General features: G+C 46.2%; 1 protein-coding gene across 3 annotated transcripts; it reads right to left on the reverse strand.

Moving 5' to 3' along the window:
* Positions 1 to 1687: 1687 nt before the first annotated feature.
* Positions 1688 to 19241, reverse strand: KPNA7 (karyopherin subunit alpha 7). Of its 3 annotated transcripts, none has more exons than XM_044978628.1 (11): positions 18426 to 18448; positions 16866 to 16968; positions 12174 to 12311; positions 11538 to 11623; positions 9536 to 9804; positions 8843 to 8925; positions 6345 to 6608; positions 5580 to 5813; positions 4802 to 4984; positions 3709 to 3858; positions 1695 to 2146 (listed from the first exon to the last, which is right to left on the reverse strand). In XM_044978628.1, exons 2-11 carry the CDS (start codon positions 16929 to 16931, stop codon positions 2090 to 2092), a joined length of 1530 nt encoding a protein of 509 aa, XP_044834563.1. In that variant the 5' UTR covers positions 16932 to 16968; positions 18426 to 18448; the 3' UTR covers positions 1695 to 2089. The 3 variants fall into 3 exon arrangements, with proteins under 3 accessions (XP_044834564.1, XP_044834563.1, XP_044834562.1); XM_044978627.1 differs by lacking the exon at positions 18426 to 18448 and adding an exon at positions 19181 to 19236 and having other exon boundaries at positions 1696 to 2146; XM_044978629.1 differs by lacking the exons at positions 12174 to 12311; positions 18426 to 18448 and adding an exon at positions 19181 to 19241 and having other exon boundaries at positions 1688 to 2146.
* Between the last annotated feature and the right edge of the window lie 1478 nt (positions 19242 to 20719).

Here is a 20719-nt window from a genome sequence, read left to right on the forward strand (position 1 = left end):
CTGTCTTGTAAGTTCAGATAGCAGCAGACCCCCCTCCCCTCTCTCACAGCAAGCAGCATTTCACAGTAATGGTTGCTTTGTCCTGGAGCAGATAAGCACACCAGATGTCAGAAACAGAGCTTTGAAAGGGGATATCTGCATTCCTATGCCCGAGTTCAAAACAATGACAAGAGTGGCCACTTGACTTAAGGGGATTATGAGATGTTCCCAGAGGCTGATCACAGTGCAGTAATGCAACACATTGTTCACACTGATGCCTGAGTGTTTCAGCCAAGGCACAACAAGCATTATGCTTCTCGTGGAGGTGGATTACCAGGAGTGCTCCAGCTGCAGATAGGGTGACCAGATAGCAAGTGTGAAAAATTGGGATGGGGGCGAGGGGGTAATAGGAGACTATATAAGGAAAAAGACCTCAAAATCTGGTCACCCTAGCTGCAGAGTGCAGGTGCTATAAGTGCCTTGCCAGCATGGACAGATCAGGCGTTAGGGCGCCTAGGGCTGCTTTAATGTGCTCTAGCTTGCAAGTGTAGCAAAGCCCAAGGTGATGGTTAATTCAAGGTGAGAATTAGGGCAGAGATCTTAACTGTTCTGGCCCCCCGAGAGCTGGGAGACCTGGTCATGCAGCTCCTGCTCTGAGCAGAGTATCAGTTCAAGAACTATGGTATTCTCTTAAGCCAGTGTCACTTTATACAGCCAAGGGGCCCATTCTTGCATGCAGCTGCTCCTCAGACTAGCAAAACAGAAATTGCAAAGTTCATGGTTGTCTAAGAGAAGATCTGCCTCAGTGAAATAGGCAATGGCTCCAGGCTGCACATAATGAAATGCATAATTGCTATGCAGAGACCTGTGAAAAACAGCCTTGGTACCCACTTGTGCTTTAATCAAGCTAGTTATCTTCATGGTACAGGTACAAGTTAGGGTATGTCTATACTACCCACTGTTTTGGCCAACAGTAATTGATCTATCAGGGATTTATTGCATCTCATCTAGACATAATTGATCTGCAAATTGATGCCCGTACTCCACCTCTGCAGGAGGAGTAAGCAGTGTTGATGGGGGAGCCATGACAGTCAACTCACCCCCGAGGACGGCCAGGTAAGTTGAACTAAGATACTTTGACTTCACATAGCTGAAGTTGCTTATATTAGACCGATCCCCCCAGTGTAGACCAGCCCTTAGACTGACTCATGGAACCAGTTTTAAAGCTACATGCAGTGGTGTGTATTATCTCCTCACCTGTACACCCCATGCTCAGCCTGCAATGAGGACAGGGAAGAGCTAGTTCCTTCTGATCCTCCCAGGGAAATGCAACTTCCATTAAAATGGCTCAAAACACAGCTGCCCTTGGCAAGTCAGCAGGAAACTCCAACAGTAAACAAGGGCTCATGCTTGCTTTTTTGACCACTGGAGCAAGCCCCAGCTTGCCTACAGCAGCTAGTTTTGCCACTAGTACAAGGTCTGACATCTAACTCAGAAGCTTTACTTGTTCAGGCCGCATTTTGGCCTGAACTGAGGCCAGTTTTAGAAAGTATGAATCCTCTTTAGCAGATGCTTAGGTCAACCAAGAAAGAGTGCCCTTAGTTCCCTTCTGTTGGGGTCAGGTGGTTTTTTTTTGCCTACAAGAGGGAAGCTCTTTAAATAGCTTATTGTAGAGCTAAGAAGGTTTCAGTCATGTCCAAGCTTACTTGAAAATTTCATCACATGTGACCAGATAAAAGTGTGCTTTATTCTAATGCTCTAAGCAGCAGGGTGTTATCTTACAAAGTCTTCTGAGTATAACGTAGGAAAGCTTTTATTTTGCTTTGTGAACTAGGCGGACTGAATTTTCCATCCATGCCCCTTGCCTGAAAACCAGTTCTGTGGACTCCAGTAGTGTTTGAGATATTAGGACAGACCCTGTTGAAGATATTCACAGCAGTGATTTGGAAAGAGGCTTCAGAAGCATGTAGTACAAATCCAGAAAGTGATTTATTGTCTGAAATCAGACATACAAAAAATGACTGAACACCTTTGTTCCTCTTGAAGGGCTTGGCAGCCAGACAGGACGACACCTCCACCCACCAGCTCAGTGTTTTGTGGTGCTTCATCTTTAGAAGCTGAAGGTTTGTCTTTCTTGGTCAGATTCTGGCTGCAGGTTTGGATTCCCCTAGAGAAAGACAGATACTCATCAGCTGAACGATAGTGGCAGTAGCAGCTCATTGGGATTGCTGAGGCCCAAGTTTCTGCCCTCTAAAATCTGGGAAATACTCAGGGTAGGACTAAGCTGCAGCTGGGGAGCAAACCTCCCAGCCCGAGTAGTCAGACACTCGCACTGGCTTCACTCTCTATAGAGATTGCAGCTTGCCATCCTAGCCCTGATCCAAGAGGTTGGATGGGCTTGTGAGGTCAAGCAGCTGCCTGAGCTTGCTTCCAGCTGCAGTGTGGACAAATCAGGGGCAGTTAGCTAAGGGTGTTTCATGCGGTGGAGATTGGCCATTTGACTTGACTACATGACTCCTTTCTTAGAGCTGTGGAATCCTTAGATCAGTCATCTCACTGCCAGTGCAATGAGGACTGGGGACTAGTTCAGGTATTGTTCCAACCCATTTAGTGCTGCACAAAGCAGGGATATTCTAGGCCTCCTGTATTGATTGTGTAGATGGGCTACAGGTCACATGTCTCACAGAAGCATTGCAGTAGAGTCAGTGTTCACTCAAGCTCTGATCACTGCTGTTACAGCCTGACAGTTTCTTTGTAAGGAAGATGTCAGTCTGCCTTCTTCCTGTGCCCCCCAAATCCTTCAAGGTTGGGGTCAGCTACCCAGAACACATGAGGCTTCCCTACAAGTGTCATTTTAAAATCCTGCAGAGTGTTTCCTTTTAATGATAGTTTCTAGACCTGAGGGTTTGGGATATGAACATCCTACTGATATAGCACCTATAGATTTTAGGCAGGATCTGGGTCCCACTGTGCTTGGGTACTGAACAGACTGGTATGAGAAGCCGTGCTCAAAAAGCTTGTCATTTAAAGGTGCCCCAATTCATCTCATTTTTAAGCCTAATGATATTATGAACACATTTCAGATACTTTAGCAGCACAGCTACGCTCTGTGTTTGTGCATGTACAAATGCTGCAACTGCAGTTATGGTAAGTCACATAGGGGCACATGACAGAGCTAAGTTCCCTGTATCCTTTCCCCTCCCCAAATGCAACAGTCACCATAACTTTAGAGTTACAGCATAAGGCCAGTGTTCTAAACTAACCTTTGACAGAGGGAGATTTATTGTGAATTAACATGCTCTGATCTTCTACCTATGGGGCTAACAGCTTCACAAGAGTGCTCAATTAGAGTAGGATGTTTAGTCTAGTCTTCCATTCATGCCAATAAATTAGCTAAGCTTTAAATAAGTGAAGCCTATTTACATTTGCAGTTCATATAAATCCTTGAATCATTCCAACAGATGTCATTTGGAGATAACTTGCTGCTGGAGCTCCTTTTGGCTAGGATCTGGTTGACTTTGTCGGGCATCAACTCAACCTAACCTAAGTCTTGAACTTCTGGAGTCCAGATTAATAACTGATACCTGTGAAACGAATGATGGCACAGTCTGAGGCTAAGAAACTGCAGAAACTCAAGATAGTTTCAGGGTCTTGAAAGCCTGGATGGAGAGACCTGGCACAAGATACTATTCAGAGATCACATGCGATATTGTTCTCCAGTCCACATACCTCACTAGCGAAGTATCTCTCTATGAGACCCAAGGCAGCCCGATAAACCATGGTATTATCATGGGTTTGCAGTGCTTCAATTTTCTCCAGGCCACCAAGTTCTTCCACTAGAAAGCACAGCTTTTCTGTCTCCTCCAGCTTCTCAGCTGCCTGTGGAGATTGGGAAAAGGAGCAAGGAGATTAGATGCACCAGCTGCCATGAGGTGCCTTCTTGACATACTGAAAATTTAACACCTTGTTCTGGGACTATCCATTGAATCCCCACTCCTGCACACCAAAGTGTTGTCGAGAGTCAAAGCCTGCATGCAGGTACACTGTTTGTGACCTGCAAGCTCTCCAATTGGATCCTGCAGTGCTACAAGAACGAGGCCTGAAGCTCAGGAATTTACAAAATTAAACCACACAATAAGTACACCTCTACCTCAATACAACGCTGTCCTCGGGAGCCAAAAAAATCTTACTGCATTATAGGTAAAACCGCATTATATTGAACTTGCTTGATCCACCGGAGTGCCCAGCCCCCGCCCAGAGCGCTGCTTTACTGCATTATATCTGAATCTGTGTTATATCGGGTCATGTTATATCGAGGTAGAGGTGTTCTTGGCTCCAAGGGATTTAGTTACAATCCTCTGGGACCAGTTGTTGATCTTAAGTTAATATTTAAATAAAAAGCACCGAGGTTAAGATTTAGTTTTCAAGAACTCTATTTCTGTGCGGTTACACAGCACGTCAATAGGAGTTTATTTCCAGAGGGGGCCAATATTTACACAGGACACTGCTCCAGTGCCATACTAGCTTGTTTCATCCTCTTATGAAGGAAGAAACAGAGCTGTAAGCAGGAATCCAAGCTTCTGTTTCTCTTTGCACTGCTTTTAACGTTACTCAAGTCAGCTCACGGTTTTGGTATTTAGAAGTCATTTTGGGGCAACACTTGCCTTCTTGTACTGCCTACAGCCTATTCCAAAGGTAGGGCCAATACCGGTGATCCATGTGCACAGGCAAGGTGGGACCCTAGTGCATACAAGGGTGAGGCCCCCCAAAGGAAAAGCCACCACTTACAAAAAAGCAAGACCACTGGAAGTGAAGGTCTTACCAGGAAGAGATTTGAAATTGTGTCAAGGATGACCAGGATGGTTTTGCCATCTCTAGCAGACAGCAGATTGAGCAGAGGTTTAAGGACCCCATACTGGACAAGTTCCACCACTTGCTGTACAGTGCCTCCTGTTGTGAAGTTGGCTACTGCCCACACGGCCTCTTTCTGAGCTTTAAATTCTCCCTGCAAGAGAGATGCATGTTAGAACTTGGAGATCCATTCACCTATACCTATACCATGTAACAAGTGCAAAAGGACTAGACAGTTTCCTTGATACGCTGTTTGCTTACGCACTCTGTAGTCGCAGGAGTCTGCTTAATTCTTGAATTAAGCTAAGCTTTGTAGAGGTGACACATGGGGGCATGTCGGGTTATGCTCCCCTCTTTCCTCCCTCCCCCCAATTTGCTGCTTGGCTTGTACTGAGCATGGTCAGTAACACTGCTGAAGCCAGCTGCCCTCACTGTCTCCCCACCCACAACTATCAGCAGGCACAAGTCCTCTGACACATGTGAGGTCTGTATGGAAGAGGTTGGTCATAGGGAAAGTACCTGTATGCTTCTGTGAGGGACATGCAAGAAAAGCAGGCAGCTCCCTTGCAGTTTTAAGGCACACGAAACAGGCCAGAGTACCTCAAGAGTAGTAGCATGTGCCGTTCCTCCTAGTCCAAACAAAGGCTCAGACGAGAAGGGGGAAGCATGGTGCTTTTATTAACTCAGCACTGCTTTTGCAGTAGTGGTAATTCCAGCGCCACACATCACCCACACTGCTTCTCCCGTACCTTATCCAGCAGCTCCACCAAGGGAAGTAGCAGCCCACAGGTAATGAGTTGCTGGATCTGATGGCAAGGTCCTGCTGCAATGTTACTGAGAGTCCATGCTGCCTCCTTCTGTATAGTTGGCTTTGGGTGTTGCAAGAGCTGTGGCAGGACGGTCAACACACCTGCATCGATGGCCATCTGGGTCTGCTCATCGGTCCCAGTGACTACATTCCCAATAGCACGTAGAGCAGGGGTCTAGGTAGAGAGAAATGATTCACTCCCTGAATGAGCGAGATGAGGAGACTGTCTTTGGGAGGTACCCCAGACTTAGTCACCCCAGAAGCAGAACTAGTCTAACAAGTGTTTCCCCTCAACATTGGTCTTTCCCTTACTGATCAGTAGAAAAGTTCATTCATGCTGCTGGCCCCTGCAGCCATAACCTAACTAGTGCACAACTCTGGTGTCCTACTTTTAATACGAGTCCCACTTTCAGAGGAAGTTGGCTTGGTTAAACCTTTATGTCATGCAACCATAAGCCAGCAAGACCAAGGTGTTGGATCAGCAGCAGAGCTACCTCTGCAATCTAGGGAGCAGGACAATACCATTATGGTGGGCAAGGATACCTTTGTTTCCCTCCCACCTCCAGCATGCTTCCAATTCCAGTCCTAGAAGGGAGGAGTCTTGCTTTTTAGGTTTCCCTTTGTAGCACTGAATTGTGCCTTTGTGGAGGAGTGAGGTTCATGAAAGAATGAGTATTCCTTGCCATAGGTCACATGTTCTACCTACCACAACACTTAATTCTGGACTGGCCATTAGTTCCACCAGCCTCGGGAGAATCCCAGTCTCCACCACCACATGGATGCGATCATTGGACCCATCAGTCAGGTAGGATACAGCCCAGCAAGTGTCAGAGAGGATGTCCTTATCTTCATGTTTCAGTAGGCGAATGAGCACTGGCAGGATCTGTCTCACGGCCTCAAGGGGTGGGTAAGGGTTCTTGTTCCTGCAGAGGTTTGACAGTGTCCATGTTATATTTCGCAGGAACCCAACCTGAAACACAAGGGAGGATGTTCTCATACAAGACTGAAAATCTGCAAAGTTAAGGGCAGGGAAAGGAAGCACTTCTAAAAGTGGTGCATTTGCCCCATTTAATAACATTTCCTCATGAGTTAGAGGGGAACAGCAAAGAGTCAGTGTAGGGGAATCTTGCAAAGCCAGTGGCAGGTTTCTGTGAAGTTTGAGGCAGGGGAGGGGAGAGAAAGGATAAGATGGGAGGTGAGTTAATAGGGTGCCCCCATCTGAGATGAGGTAGGAGGAGGAAGGCAGTCTCCTCCTCCCTCCCCCCATGATAAATTGCTACCTGATGAGAAGTCTCAAACAAATACCTGGTGGCATGACAAACTGATTCTAAAAACAGTGAGATTTTTAAACTAGAGCTGTGTGTCATGTTACAAGTTAAATGCCAGTTTCCAAGGCAAGCATTTGCTGGACCTTTGGGACCAAGACTATGGAGTAATCCCCTACTGAGTTCTGATCTGGAGTGGTTGGTTTTTCAGCATGGGCTGATCTAATGTACTGTGCACAGAGGCTATGAATAGCTAGTGCTGTGCAGGCCATATTCATCACAGCAGGAGGGAAGCACTGACTTTCTGAAGGACAGCAACATCTGGGTTCACAAAGAGTTGCATCTACCATATTATGTTTTCAATACACAACTAATCTATCCATGCTGTTCCCTGGGAGGAGGCAAGAGTATGTGAGTACATCTAGGAATGCAGCAGCAAGAGACAGAAAAATTCTGCAAGAACTGGGAGGATCTAAGGTAGGGCTTCTCAAACTGGGGGTCATGGCCCTTCAGGGGGTTGCAAGATTATGTGGGGGTTGCAAGCTGTCAGCCTCCACCTCAAACCCCGTTTCATCCCCAGCATTTATAGCAGTGTTAAATATAAAAAAAGTGTTTAATCTATATGGGGAGGCTGCACACAGAGGCTTGCTATGTGAAAGGCGTCAGCAATATAAAAGTTTGAGAACTGCTGATCTAAGGGAAGGACATTTGCTTAACACTGCCCTAAATGGCCCCTCCTCTACCCAGAAGTAGTGCACGGCAGGCTCTCCTGCCTCTATTCTGCCCATAGGAAGGGACAATATAGGATATTCGTGCCCTATGGACACCCCACCGTAGGCATCCATGCAGGTCACTAGGCCCAACCCTAACCCTGCCATTTCCCAGGGAGCATCTTGTACAAAGCCTCAGCCCTTCCAGGGAGGAGAGGAGCCCCAGAAACACATTTATCATCTCAGGAACCCTCAGCAGGGTCAGACTAAGCAGTTCATCCAAGGGGGAGAGATTATTAGACAGTTATATACTAAGGATCTGGACTGGCGAATCTCCTGGATCACTCACATGGGTCTGCAGATAAAGTGATGTATAATATACCTGTATCACCAACCTCCACCCCCCCCCCCCTTTATTCTTTGTTTTGTGTTTAGAGCCAAGATTTTAAATTCTTCGGGGTAGGGACCAGTAACTGGTTTTGGACCATCTAACACTGACTCAAGTACTAGCAAGGAAGCACACCAGACCCTGCGTTACTTCCCTCCTTCACTCCTCCCCATGAGCAGCATGTGTGTTACAGAGTACAAGTTAACCTTGCTGCTTCTAGGGTGACCAGATCTCTTGATTTTATAGGAACAGTCCTTATTTTTAGGTCTCTTATAATATAGGCTCCTATTACCCCCACCCCAGTCCTGATTTTTCACATTTGCTGTCTAGTCACCCTACTGCTTCTTGTTCTCCTCCTCTCCCCCCCCCCCAGCCCCCATCCTTTTGGGAGTGACAATTCAGCATCTCACCACTTTCTATCTAGTTCTGACAGTTGTTTGCCACTGAGCACTAGACAAATTGAGAGGTTTAAAAGAGGATGAGACCCAGCGTGGAAAGGTTCCTTAGATCTAGGTGCAGGGGGACCAGCTTGCTACATCTGTACATTTGCCACTATTAGACAGCCAAAGCAACACCAACTGGTGAAAGCAGTCAGATCTTTGTTAGTTTGTATCCAGTGGGCATTTCCAATTAGCCAATCACAAACCATTAACTATATACAGGACAAGATCTCCTTTTCTTCCAACCCCTTCTCCCCAACCCTTTTATCACAAGATCAGAGCCCATCCCACCTTCACACAAAGGGGTTAACATTTGGCTTTGTTACAAGTGATCAGTAGTCACAGTTCAGCAATTAGTCAAGTGATTAACAGCTACTAATTCAAGGAGCTGGAATATTTACAGGAGTAGAAGGCGACACCAGGGCCAACAGAGGAGGAATCACATTGTTGTGGATAAGGGAGTCTCTGTACATGGGGCCATCACCTGTGTGGAGAAGAGCAGAATGGTTTGTTTACAGTTGTCTTATCTAGCAGCCAGACTACTTCCTGATGCATTAAAGAACATATTACAAGTAGTGTCTACGCTTGGACAGTAGGTGAAGAGGTGGTGTTTTTGGTAGGCAGACTAGAGCCATAAAGTATTGTTTGTTTTCAATTGGTGAGGATTCAGTGGCCAGACAGTTTTTCCCTTCACACAAACTGAATTTTAACAAAATCAAAACCACACTCTCTTGGGCAAGAAAGGGGTGGTAGAAGAGGCAGATATGGGGGGGCAGGGAATAAAGATTGAGTACTTTGCCTTCATAAGAGGAATTTAAGGTCTCAGTAAGGGTTGTTTGCCAGCATCTGTGTGCTGAAGGGGTTTGCCGATAACACAGCAAGGTTAAGTAGATGAATTTATTGGTTCTACCCTAGTCCTCATTATACCTCAGGCTTTATATCTTGAGCAGTCTCGATATCTAGTTCGCATTAAGGCTAGAGGGCATGAGATTATTGCCAAGGCAACAGTGATCACAAGGCAAGATCTGGAGGCCTTCCAAAGGAGAGCCCTTGCACAGGTCGCCATTTTGTGAAAGCTAGAGAGCAGCTCTTACCTGCTATGTTACCCAGTGCCCACACAGACTGTTCACTGATATGCATGTGTGGAGAAGACAAGAGGGCTACGAAGGCTGGGACAGCACCTGCCTCCACAACGGCTCTTGTCTGGTCAGATGTTCCAGACGCAATGTTAGTCAGTGCCCACGCGGCTTCGAACTGCAAGGTAACGTTATCGTTACGGCTCAAGAATTCCACCAGTTTGGGAATAATCCCTGCTTCAATGATCTGATTGAGAGGTGGGTTTCTCTGCCGGGACAGCATCCTCCTGTGGGGGACAGACAGGAAATGGCATCTCAGGGTAACTTCCCCCTTTTTCACTCAGTCAGTGGGAAATAATGAACCACGATCCTCTAGTTCAGATAGAGATAGTGATATGGACCCTGGAGTGTTTTACACAGCAAGTAGACAAGCTCTGTAGCTTTCACTATAGGAAAACTGAATTCAGCATCTAGTTTAGGCAAATCCTACAGTAGTTGTGTTATTGTGTATCCAAGAGTTAGTCTTCTACAAAAACTGTAGTCACATGGGTCTTCAAGAGGTCATGGTGGCAGCAATATCATGGTTTGCCTATGGCTCAGAGCAGTGGTAACCAGAGAAAGCATGTTAACAAGAGCAGTAATATTTCCTCTTTAGGGATTACTGCTTTTTTTGTGGGGATCCTTTAGAAGACTTGTATTCTGGTACAGTCTGCCAGGTTGACTACCTATAGCTTGTTGATATTCTGCCTGGGACACTCAAGAGCCAACTGCAGGTCAGCGTTGCCATGCACCTGGAAGACTGGCCTTCCTCTTCCTTGAAGGGGTGAGTCACATCTAGTTTTCAAGTTGTTTTAGTGATGTGCACAAGCTGGGCCTAGTAGAGGCCAAGTTTGTCCCTTGTGAAGCAAATGCATTTGAACCAGTCTCCAGAGGAGCGAGATTACTGCACTACCCATCATAACCACCACAGGGCCTTTAGGAAGGCTCTTGGGGTACATCTACATGGCAATTAAAAACCCCACAGCGGGCTCATGCCAGTCTGCGGGTCTCTGGCAGAGGGGCTGCTTGACTGTGGTGCAGACATTCAGGCTTGGGCTGCAGCCTGACCTTTGGGACTCTCCCACCTCAGGCTCCTGGGAACATCTACACTGCAATTAACAGCCTCTTAGCTGGAGCCCTGCAAGCCCAGCCAGCCACAGTATAGAGGTGTCCTAGTCATTCTGGCAGACATATCAGATGCCCTTGCCTAGGGAGTTGAGTCAGCAGAAGAAGCCTTCAGTGAGTGGTGGCAGCCATAGCAACCCCCCTGCCTTCTGAAGGCCAAGGTGGGAGACTGCTATGTGGCCTGAAGGAAGAATTGCACCTCAAACAGGCCTAACCCTTTCAAGGAGAGGAGACACTTGACCAGCTGTGTTCCTTCACAGTACTTGTCCCCTCAGACATTAAAGTCTGTTCTTAAACTGTTCTAATCTGAGCTTCAGACATTGGTTGGTTTCTTCCCCTCCTCCCCACACTTGGCTGCATCACTCACAGAACAGGACTCATCCCTTTCCCCACCCATGAGTTAGCAAGGAAGCATCCCAGCCTCTACACAGGCTAATGTTTGAGTTGCCTCATGTTTTGGATTCTGGCTTTTGTATCCTTGCCCCTTTCCCTTCCATTGTTTCAGGTACTTTCATGCCCCCCCTCCCCAAATTGCTGCACTATTTGAATGCCTCAGTCTGATTTCTTCCCTTTCTCACAGTTGTGTTGTGAAGTACTATTATCCCCATTTTACAGGTTGGAAACAGAGGCAGACACTAAGCAACTTGCTCAAGGTCAGATGGGAAGTCTGATGAAGTAGGGACTTCAACACAGATGTCTAGTCCTATGCCAATACCCTAACCACTGAACAACCCATCCTCTAGTTCTTCAATTAGGTCTGCAGTAAAACTCTTGAGCAGGGAACAGGTCTGTAGCACATATGGACACTACATCAATAATTGTATTCTATTGCACAGAAAGAATGGTTACAAAATACCTGGCTGTCTGAGTAGCCTTCAGATGAAGCTCAGGGTTGTTCCCATTCACAGCTTGAACAATTTCCTCCAAGGAGAGCTGAGCAGTCTGTTATGGAGAAATGAGATTCAGAGTCAGACAAGGTAAGCCAAGACTCAGACTTCATCTTTGTAGTCAGCTAGAAGCCTAGGCCCAATCGGTCACCACTGCATGTCTAAATATCCATCCTTTATGCAATGCAGTTTCAGGATGAGGCAGAGGAAGAAAGTCCATGAAAACCTCAGATGTAACTGATCTCTTGTGCCAGGCAGGAATAAGGCTGCAAGTTCTGAAAGTTCATTGAGAAGGTTCCAGTGTAGCCAGACTATCAGCTATCACATTGCATTCACTGCTCAAGTAGCCAGCTTGGGTTCTTGCCAGTTCTATCTTCTAACAGGAAGTCTAACATACACCATTGGAAGAGATTTTCAGACATCCCCTTTCTAGTTTATTTTGGATAGTCTTCCTGTAGACCTGAGTCACTTAAATAGACTTTGAGCTGCTCAGATGTTACAATGAACACTACAGAGTGCCTAGCAACTATGTCACTATACAAGTTAGCCTGGCTACAGAGTCTAGCAGCTAGCATGGTTTTTGCACAGCAGTGCACTGTACTCACTGCATTCTTTTTCTCTTGTTCTGGAGAAAGACACTCTCCCATGGAAGAGAAAGAAATGTTCCTTCGTTTTAGGATCTGTTCATCTTTCTTGGCCTTTCGAAGTTCTACATTAACCTCCATCCTCTGGCGTCTCATCGCCTATGAAGGAAGAGTGCCATATGTTACAAGCTGTTTTGTGAGTATCAGCTCTGAAGATGGATGTTTCATAGCACTGCACGCATTATTTCTCTAGGAAGTGATCTGACTTCTATCCTAAGTTTAGTCTTCAAGTGTTCTGCTCAGATTTCCTGTTTGACTTTAAGATTTGTAGCATCACAAATATGGTGACAAGTCTTACACAACAGATTGGCACCAACAATTGTTATTGGGGGTAGGAGATTGTGGCAAATTGAGAGTTATGCTGCAAGACCAAAAAATGGGAATCTTATAATGATCTGCCATTGGACATGCTTTACGACTGCTCTGGTGACTAGGAGAGTAGGTGATATTCCTGTGGTAAATGCTTTAGTGCTATCCTAGAGAAATTAAGGTAAACCATCAGATTCACAGATTACAAGGCCAAAAGGGACCACTGTGTTCATCTAGTCTGACCTCCTGTACAATGAAGCTTGGAAAGATGACATTTACAGACAAAAATGTAAATTTCACCATCCACACACAAACCAGTGAGAAAACATGATCAACTGAAAATTAGACAGGCAAAGAAAGAAAAGTGCTATTTGAGAAATTCTAGTTTGATTTTAAGAATATTTACTTTGTATATTTTGACATGTGATGCAGACAATTTGTGCTTAAAGCTTTCTTTCTGAATCTCAAGACCTGTCATTAAATAATTGACAGACACCTCCCGATGATTTCTGGAAACTGAATGTTTAAAGTCCATAATTTAAAAATGCTTAAAACCAAACAGCAATATTCTGTCAATCATAAAAGAAAAGTGAATTATGCAAGGCTTATTCATAAGCCAGGACATAAAACTTCAAACTAGTTCCTGGAGCACATATCTTTTAGGAAAAACATCCAGTCACCAGCGATGGGGAATACATCAATATCTATGGTAATTTGTTCCAGTGGTTAATTACCCTCACTGTTAAATTTACACTATTTCCACTCTGAATTTGTCTAACTTCCAGCCATTGGATCATGTTACACCTTTCTCTGTTAGACTGAAGAGCTCATTATTAAATCTTGGTTCCCCATGTAGGTACTAATCAAATCACCCCATAACTTTCCTCTGTTAAACTAAACTAAAGAGACTGAGCTCCTTGAGTCAATTAGAAGACATGTTTTCTAATAAATTTAATTCTCATGGCTCTTCTGAGCCCTCTCCAACTTATCAACATCCTTCTTGAATTGTGGACGCCAGAACTGGAGCTAGTATTCCAGTGCCAGAGGTAAAATAATCTTACTCCTACATGCAATTCTGCTGTTTGTGTACCCAAGACTCTCAGCCATTTTGGTGACAGCATCGCTCAGGGAGCTCATGTTCAGCTGATTCTCCACCACAACCCTCAAATATTTTTCAGAGAGTCACTGCTTCCCAGGATCAACTCCCCAGCCTGTAAACACAGCCTACATTCTTTGCTCCTAGCTGTATATATTTAGCTATATTAAATACATTGTTTGCTTGTGCCCAGTTTACCAAGCAATCCAGATCACCATCAGAAATCTGCCCTTGTCATTATTGACGAAGGACAGCTTTTGGCTTGCATCCTTACACATGCTAAAGGGAAAGGGCAGCTTTGTTTAGACCCCTTAGAAATAGCTAATTTATTGGCATAGATGTTATTTGAATTTCACTAGGAAACTCCAGACGAAGTCTTAAGAGGACTTCATCTGACATTTCCCCTCTCTCAAGGGTGTCACTACTCTATCTACACTGGCACTTCCTATCAATAAGTTTTCATAAGTCCATCCTCCCTGTCAGTCTCCCCCCACCCAGTAGGGCATTCCTGACACCAATGTAGTCAGACTGTTCTCTGGTGCACCTATAGATCCGACACTGATCACAAAACAGTTATCCTCTAAGAGGAGGCTTCACTGCAGCCATGTACAAGGGTTTGGCTCCACTTGAGTGTTATTTCAGATTGACTGAGACAAAGCCCTGGTCTACCCTACAAGTTTAGGTTGAATTTAGCAGCATTACATCGATTTAACCCTGCACCCGTCCACACGATGAAGCTGTTTTTTTCTAACTTAAAGGGCTCTTAAAATTCATTTTTGTACTCCTCCCCCGACGAGAGGAGGAGCGCTGAAATCGACCTTGCTGGGTTGAATTTGGGGTAGTGTGGTTGCAATTCAATGGTATTGGCCTCCGGGAGCTATCCCAGAGTGCTCCATTGTGACCGCTCTGGACAGCGCTCTCAACTCAGATGCACTGGCTAGGTAGACAGGAACAGGCCTGTGAACTTTAGAATCTCATTTCCTGTTTGGCCAGTAGGGCAACATGCAGATGAGTGCAGATCTCATCAGCAGAGGTGACCATGATGGAGTCCCAGAATTGCAAAAGAGTTCCAGCATGGACTGAATGGGAGGTATGGAATCTGATCGCTGTATGGGGAGACAAATCTGTGCTATCAGAACTCCTTTCCAAAAGAAGAAATGCCCAACATGTACCCAGAATCACCCGCAAAAATGTTTTTGCCCCATCAGGCATTGGGAGCTCAACCCAGAATTCCAATGGGCGGCGGAGACTGTGGGATAGCTACCCACAGTGCAATGCTCCAGAAGTCAAAGCTAGCCTTGGTACTGTGGACACACTCCACTGAGTTAATGGTCTTAAGTGGGGACACAATCGATTGTATAAAATCGATTTCTAAAAAATCAACTTCTATAAATTTAATCTAATTTTGTAGTGTAGACATACCGACAATCAGGTATAACTATTCCCAAAGCAGCAGGTCCAGACTGCTGTTATACTGCTGTAACTGACTTCCCTTTTGGATCAGAGGCTGCACATCACTGCGCTTTCTCAAAGAAGTGCGGAGCATTCTGGGCAGACATCTCATGGTATCATGATCCACCACCAGGCTCATGAGTTCTGGGATTTTTCTCACTGTTATGGGGGGAACACCTACTGGAAGCCACTGGAATTTGAGGACTTGGTCAAACTAATGCCCATGATTCCTCTCCTGTCATTCCACATGGGGGCCATGGCTGCTATAATTTGTATGTGACTGTGTGAGAGCTTTCCAAAGGAGGTACACTGGCTGCACACCAGCATTTAATCAGGGCAATGACATCTGGTCAAGATAACCCAGGAGCAGTAGTACAAACAGATGGGCCCACCCAGGTGGGCCCACCCAGGTGGGCCCACCCAGGTGGGCGCTAATGCAGTGTGGGATAGCAGTGGGAGGACTACCAGATGCAGAATAGCTAATTCAAAATGGAGATGCATCCAGACCAACACCTTCCAAATTAGAGAGTCTGTCTGCATCCAAAATGGATTAATTAAAGCAGAATGGGATGTTGTAATTAAACATGTGGATGCAAGGCAGTTTATCCTAAAGCAATTCAGGTTAATCTAAGATAGCTTTCAAGTTTACACAAGCCCCTACAAATATTTTCCTTACCCCAGGATGTTTTTATTTTAAAACTGGGCAGGACCTTTAAAAGTTTGTCAACTTGAGATGTCGCCAGCTGGAGAAAGTTGTGTCAGTTATGAAACCTGCCCCCAAATCCTCTGTCAGTTGCATTTTTCCTAGTTTTTAAAAGAGTTTTCCTCAGTTTCTGTACAAGAGGACCACAGAGGAAGTGCTAGAGAACACTGTTCCAACTGAATAAAACCCAGATTCATCTCTCAAATTCTATATTATAGGTAATCTTTTCAAAGTCTTGACCCCCATGCAGATAATTTTGTTTTGAGGGCCATGTAAAACTCAAACAAAAAACCCCAAGCCAAGCAAGACAGTTTTAGCGCTAGCTTCAAGTGTTTGTAGCTGCACAAAATTATGACCGATACTGTTAAACTTCAGTTTAACAGTCCTGAAAAGTAAAAGGCAGAGATTTTGCAAGTGTCAATAAGAAATCACTGGGGCAGAAAGCTGGCTCTCAAGTTTTAGTTTCTCTTTTGTGGTTTAAGGAGAGATCTTGTTCCTTCAAGCTCAAGGCATGTTTTCTTCCTGCTGTATTAAGGCTTGTCTACATGTACAGCGCTGCAGCTGTAGTTGTGCCACTGTAGTGCTTAGTGAAGATACCACCTATGCTGACAGGAGACAGGTTTCTCCTGTCTGCCTAAGTAAAGCATCTTCCCAAGAAGCTGTCTACACCATGAATTTGTTTAGTATAATTACATCACTCAGGGGCATGAAACAACGTGATTATATTGACATAATTTCACAGTATAGATCAATAGTTTTCAGCCTATTTACCATTGTGGGCCACATATGTAGCTCTCTGGTTTTATGGGCTACAGCCACACAATATATATACTACCTGTATGGCCCTGAGGATGTCACATGGGCCACAGCTGCATGCTTAGTGGGCCACAAGCAGCCCACAGGTGAGAACCTCCAACGTAGGCCAAGCCTAAATCTCATGTTAGATGCTTTATCATATTCTGAAAGCTACTGTTTAGACCACTTACAGTCAACATGTTCAAGTTCTGTGCCATAAGGGAAGACAACTGGTGAGGAATCCTGCATACACATAAATGTGTCAGGACATTGATTGGCCAGGGACCGCCATACTTACAGCTGTATCTTTGCCTTTGTTTTTAAACTTTTTCATCCTCTCATCTTGCTCGTTTGTGGTAGGCATCTTGTCAGCTGTTTGTTGAGCAAGTTCAAAACTTCAGCTGCAGATAGGATTTGAGACAGAACAGATTAAGTTTCAGTGATTAGTTTGTAGCTTGCCGACTAGTTGCAGTGAAACTCTTACAGGGTTTAACTTGGTCTAAAGAGAGGCTGCACCTGGCACAGGTATGGGTTGTGAACATACATGTTCCAGTGTCCAAAGTCTAGTGCTCCAAACAGCTTTGTCCCAGGCACATACACTCTACTGCATCAGTGTCTGGGCACAAGTTTGTTTTCTGGACAGGAAGGACCATTTAATGCTCATGCTCTGGAGCATAAGCCATCCTGGCAGTTAGTATTCTAAGTGACCCGAGTCTGGCTAACAAAAACCCAGGGGACTAACACTAGGCCATTGAAGTTACATTAGTCACTAAGCACAGATCTGCTCTGTGACAAGAACCCAGACATGTCCTAAGAGGTTTTTGTAGCCATTACTTGATACTGTAGCTTCAGTCTCATTCTGTCTTTAGTTTAGACACATTCAAAGCTTGAGAGGGATGCAAGAGAGTCCATGATGTTGAAAGCGCTGACTTAAGGGGTAGCTATGAAGAGACTGAATATGTGCAAGCCTACTTGCTTACACCACCAGGTAACCTGTACTGGTTAGGAATAACTAGGACACTTTTTTCCCCCCAGATACATTTGTTGATTCTTTAGAAATTTAATAATGGAGATAGACCCATCTCCTAGAACTGGAAGGGACCCCAAAGGGTCATCGAGTCCAGCCCCCTGCCTTCACTAGCAGGGCCAAGTCCAAGTACTGATTTTGCCCCAGATCTCTAAGTGGCCCCCTCAAGGATTGAACTCACAACCCTGGGTTTAGCAGGCCAATGCTCAAACCACTGAGCTATCCCTCCCCCCAATTCTTATTACGCTGCTATCAACAGCCAGTAAGTGGCTCAGATTTAAGTATTTTTCCAGGTCAGAATTTGCACTAAGAAGCCTTACCCATCACAAAGCTGTGGTTACAAGTGTTTGGTTATTTTAAAGACCACACAACAGTCAACATTAGCCATAACTACAGATGAACTCAGATGCATACTACTGGGGAAAGCCCATAGTGTACACCACTAGCTGGGGTATTTCACAGTGGCGGATGTTGCAGGTGACCAAACAGCCTGAGAAGTTTAGTAAAGGACAAGCAAGGTAAGTTTACACTTCATCAGCAGTCCTAGGGTATTACCAGCATTGAAGTCACAGATGCAGCTGAGATGTTAGAAACAAGGTCTTTCTAAACATACTCGTGTAGCAGTTTTGCACACACATGTTCTAGTTCTTATCTTTTTGCATTCACCATCAGGCATGGGATATATTGCCTAAGCCTCTTGGAGAGGAGATCCTGAAAACGTTGGCCCTTTGAGGCACTTCCCACTTAAGGCACCATTTAAAGCAATTTATGCTCAACAGTTGCATGAAAAGCCAGATACTGCTACTAGTAGCCAAATCCACAAGTACATACCAGCCAACTACCACCAGGATGAAACACTCTTGACTAGTCATTCTACCAGCATGCAGCAGGGAGAGGAAGAGGCCAGTCAATTTCATAGGCTTCACCCACCCTGCTTTAGGGCTGGATTTAAGCTGTAACTTGCATGCACATAGGGGAGGACAGTTTACTGATCAAGCCCTTTGTTGCTGGCTGTACCACTAACAGAATAGACCTTTCACCAATCAACTCATGGATGGGATTCCTGCATCTTTGTCAACTGGAACAGAACTGCACAGGGGGAGAGCTCAGTCTAACAGGCTTTGAGATGAGGAGGGAAGATGAAATGCTGCTGAGGCTTCTTCCCAGAGAAGGATTTTAAACGTCTATTGAAACAGCTCATGAAAGCCTCCCTCAGGAGGAGCCTCTTGTAGTACTAACTAGTCCACTACCGCTCGAGAGACCTAGCAGATCGGTAACCTGCATATGACTCCTGCCCTCCCAGCAAGGGCAGAGAAATCATCTGCCCCCAGCAGCTGGGGGGAGAAGGGAGCAGCCTGCAGCCCCTGCAAGCATTTACATCAGGCGAGCCGCAAGCTGCACCCCTCGCACAGCCAAGGCAGGAGGCGACCCCACTGCGCCCCCGCTCCCCAGCTGGAGGGGGCTGCAGGCTGAAAAACCAGCGTCCGTGGAAGCAGCGAGTGACCCCTCCAGCCGGCGCAGGGACCCCAGCTACAGCCCGTCCGCCGCACCAGCTGTTCGGCGGCGGCGGCGGCGGCCCCCTGTACCTGCTCGGCCCCTGGCTCTGGGCAAAGACTTCAGCTGGCGCAGCGCGCTGAGGCTGGCGCTTTAATCTCCCGCGGATCTGTGTCGCCTCGCTGATTGGCTCTTCCCTGGAGCCGCCCCGCCCCCATAATGACTTAACATTCTTTTGCCATAGCAACGCCCGGCTCCACCATCCCGAGGCTGCAGGGGAGGTGTAGGCATCACCTGCCACCCGGGGCTTGCGAAGGGTCCCCGGCCAGGGGCTCTGCTCCACCCACTCTCGCGCCAGGGGCTTGGCTTGGCTGTTTCAGTTGCTTTTCATCCCCAACCCATCAGTGTCTCTCCCCACCCTTTGCCATGCACCATGTTACACCAAAGCTAGGGCCCAGCCAGCCCGGTACTAACAGAGCTCAGCATTTTCCAGTCCCTGCGGCAGGCTACGTTGTGCATTAACTGGTCTGCTAGGGTGCTGGGATTTGCTTGACTAGCAGGGGCAAGCAGCGTGCAGACAAAAACCAGCTGGGGAAATGTGAGAAATGGTCCTTCCCCAAATAAACCAGATGTGAAACTGTTCTCACATGGAGTGCTGGGGCAACTTCCCCCTTGCCCTGGCTGAACAAGGGTGGAAAGCAGCACGCCGGGGGCGGGCACTGTGCTACCCAGCTCTATATCTGCTCCACAATCCCCATAATACAAGGAAAGGAAGAGGCAGGTTGAGGCTAGAGGGGACCATGGTCAGTACAGAGAGAGGGGGCTGCGTGTGAGTGGGGGAAATGGCACAGGCAGCAGCCTGAGAGCTGGCTGTGCAGGGAAGGCCGGGTGGCAAGCAGCCTAGGAGGAAGGACTGAAAAATTGGGAGGGAAACTGCCTGTTGCCAGCAGCAGCCTGCATGCAGGTGGCATGGGCATGACTGTGTATATGCAGCAGGTGGATGGCGTGGAGGGAACCCCAATGAGACCCCATTATCTTTATACCTTGTTAGTGGGGTGCCCATAGGAGCTAGGTGAGGAACCATTAGGTTGCTCTTTTCTTGAGTAATTGTCCCTTTCAGTTTCCAGTAGCCCTAGAAAAGGGATCTTCTGTGACTCAAAATGGAAGTTGATCTCTACCCACCGAAGGCAAGGACCTGGTGTTTGTAGTGCCTATCATGCTTGCCTCCCTGCCTGGTAGCAGACATTCAGAGGGGACTGAAATACTACAGCCCTCAAAGGTATGACTTTCTCTGGTCACTCAGGGGAGGCATCCTTTTAAATAGCCAGCTACCAACAGCCCTTTGTTACGGGCTCCAGAAAGCCTACTTTGTGTTCCCTCTGCTTGGTGTACAGGAGCAGCAAGCTGATCCCCAGCACTGGCCAGAGGTGACAGCCATCCACGATGCAGGAGGTTGTTACAGACAGAGAACATTCATGTTAACTTCAGCTGAATCACGAAACACACAAGGGGCAAAAAGACCAGTGTTTGCTAAATGCGTATGGGACTCAGCTGGGAGTTTAAAATATTTAATTAAAATCTACTTTAAAATCACATAACATCTTTTCCTGGGAGCGAGAAGTTCATTGAGC

The sequence above is a fragment of the Mauremys mutica genome, chromosome 11 (assembly GCF_020497125.1).
Source record: "Mauremys mutica isolate MM-2020 ecotype Southern chromosome 11, ASM2049712v1, whole genome shotgun sequence".
Taxonomy (NCBI): domain Eukaryota; kingdom Metazoa; phylum Chordata; order Testudines; family Geoemydidae; genus Mauremys; species Mauremys mutica.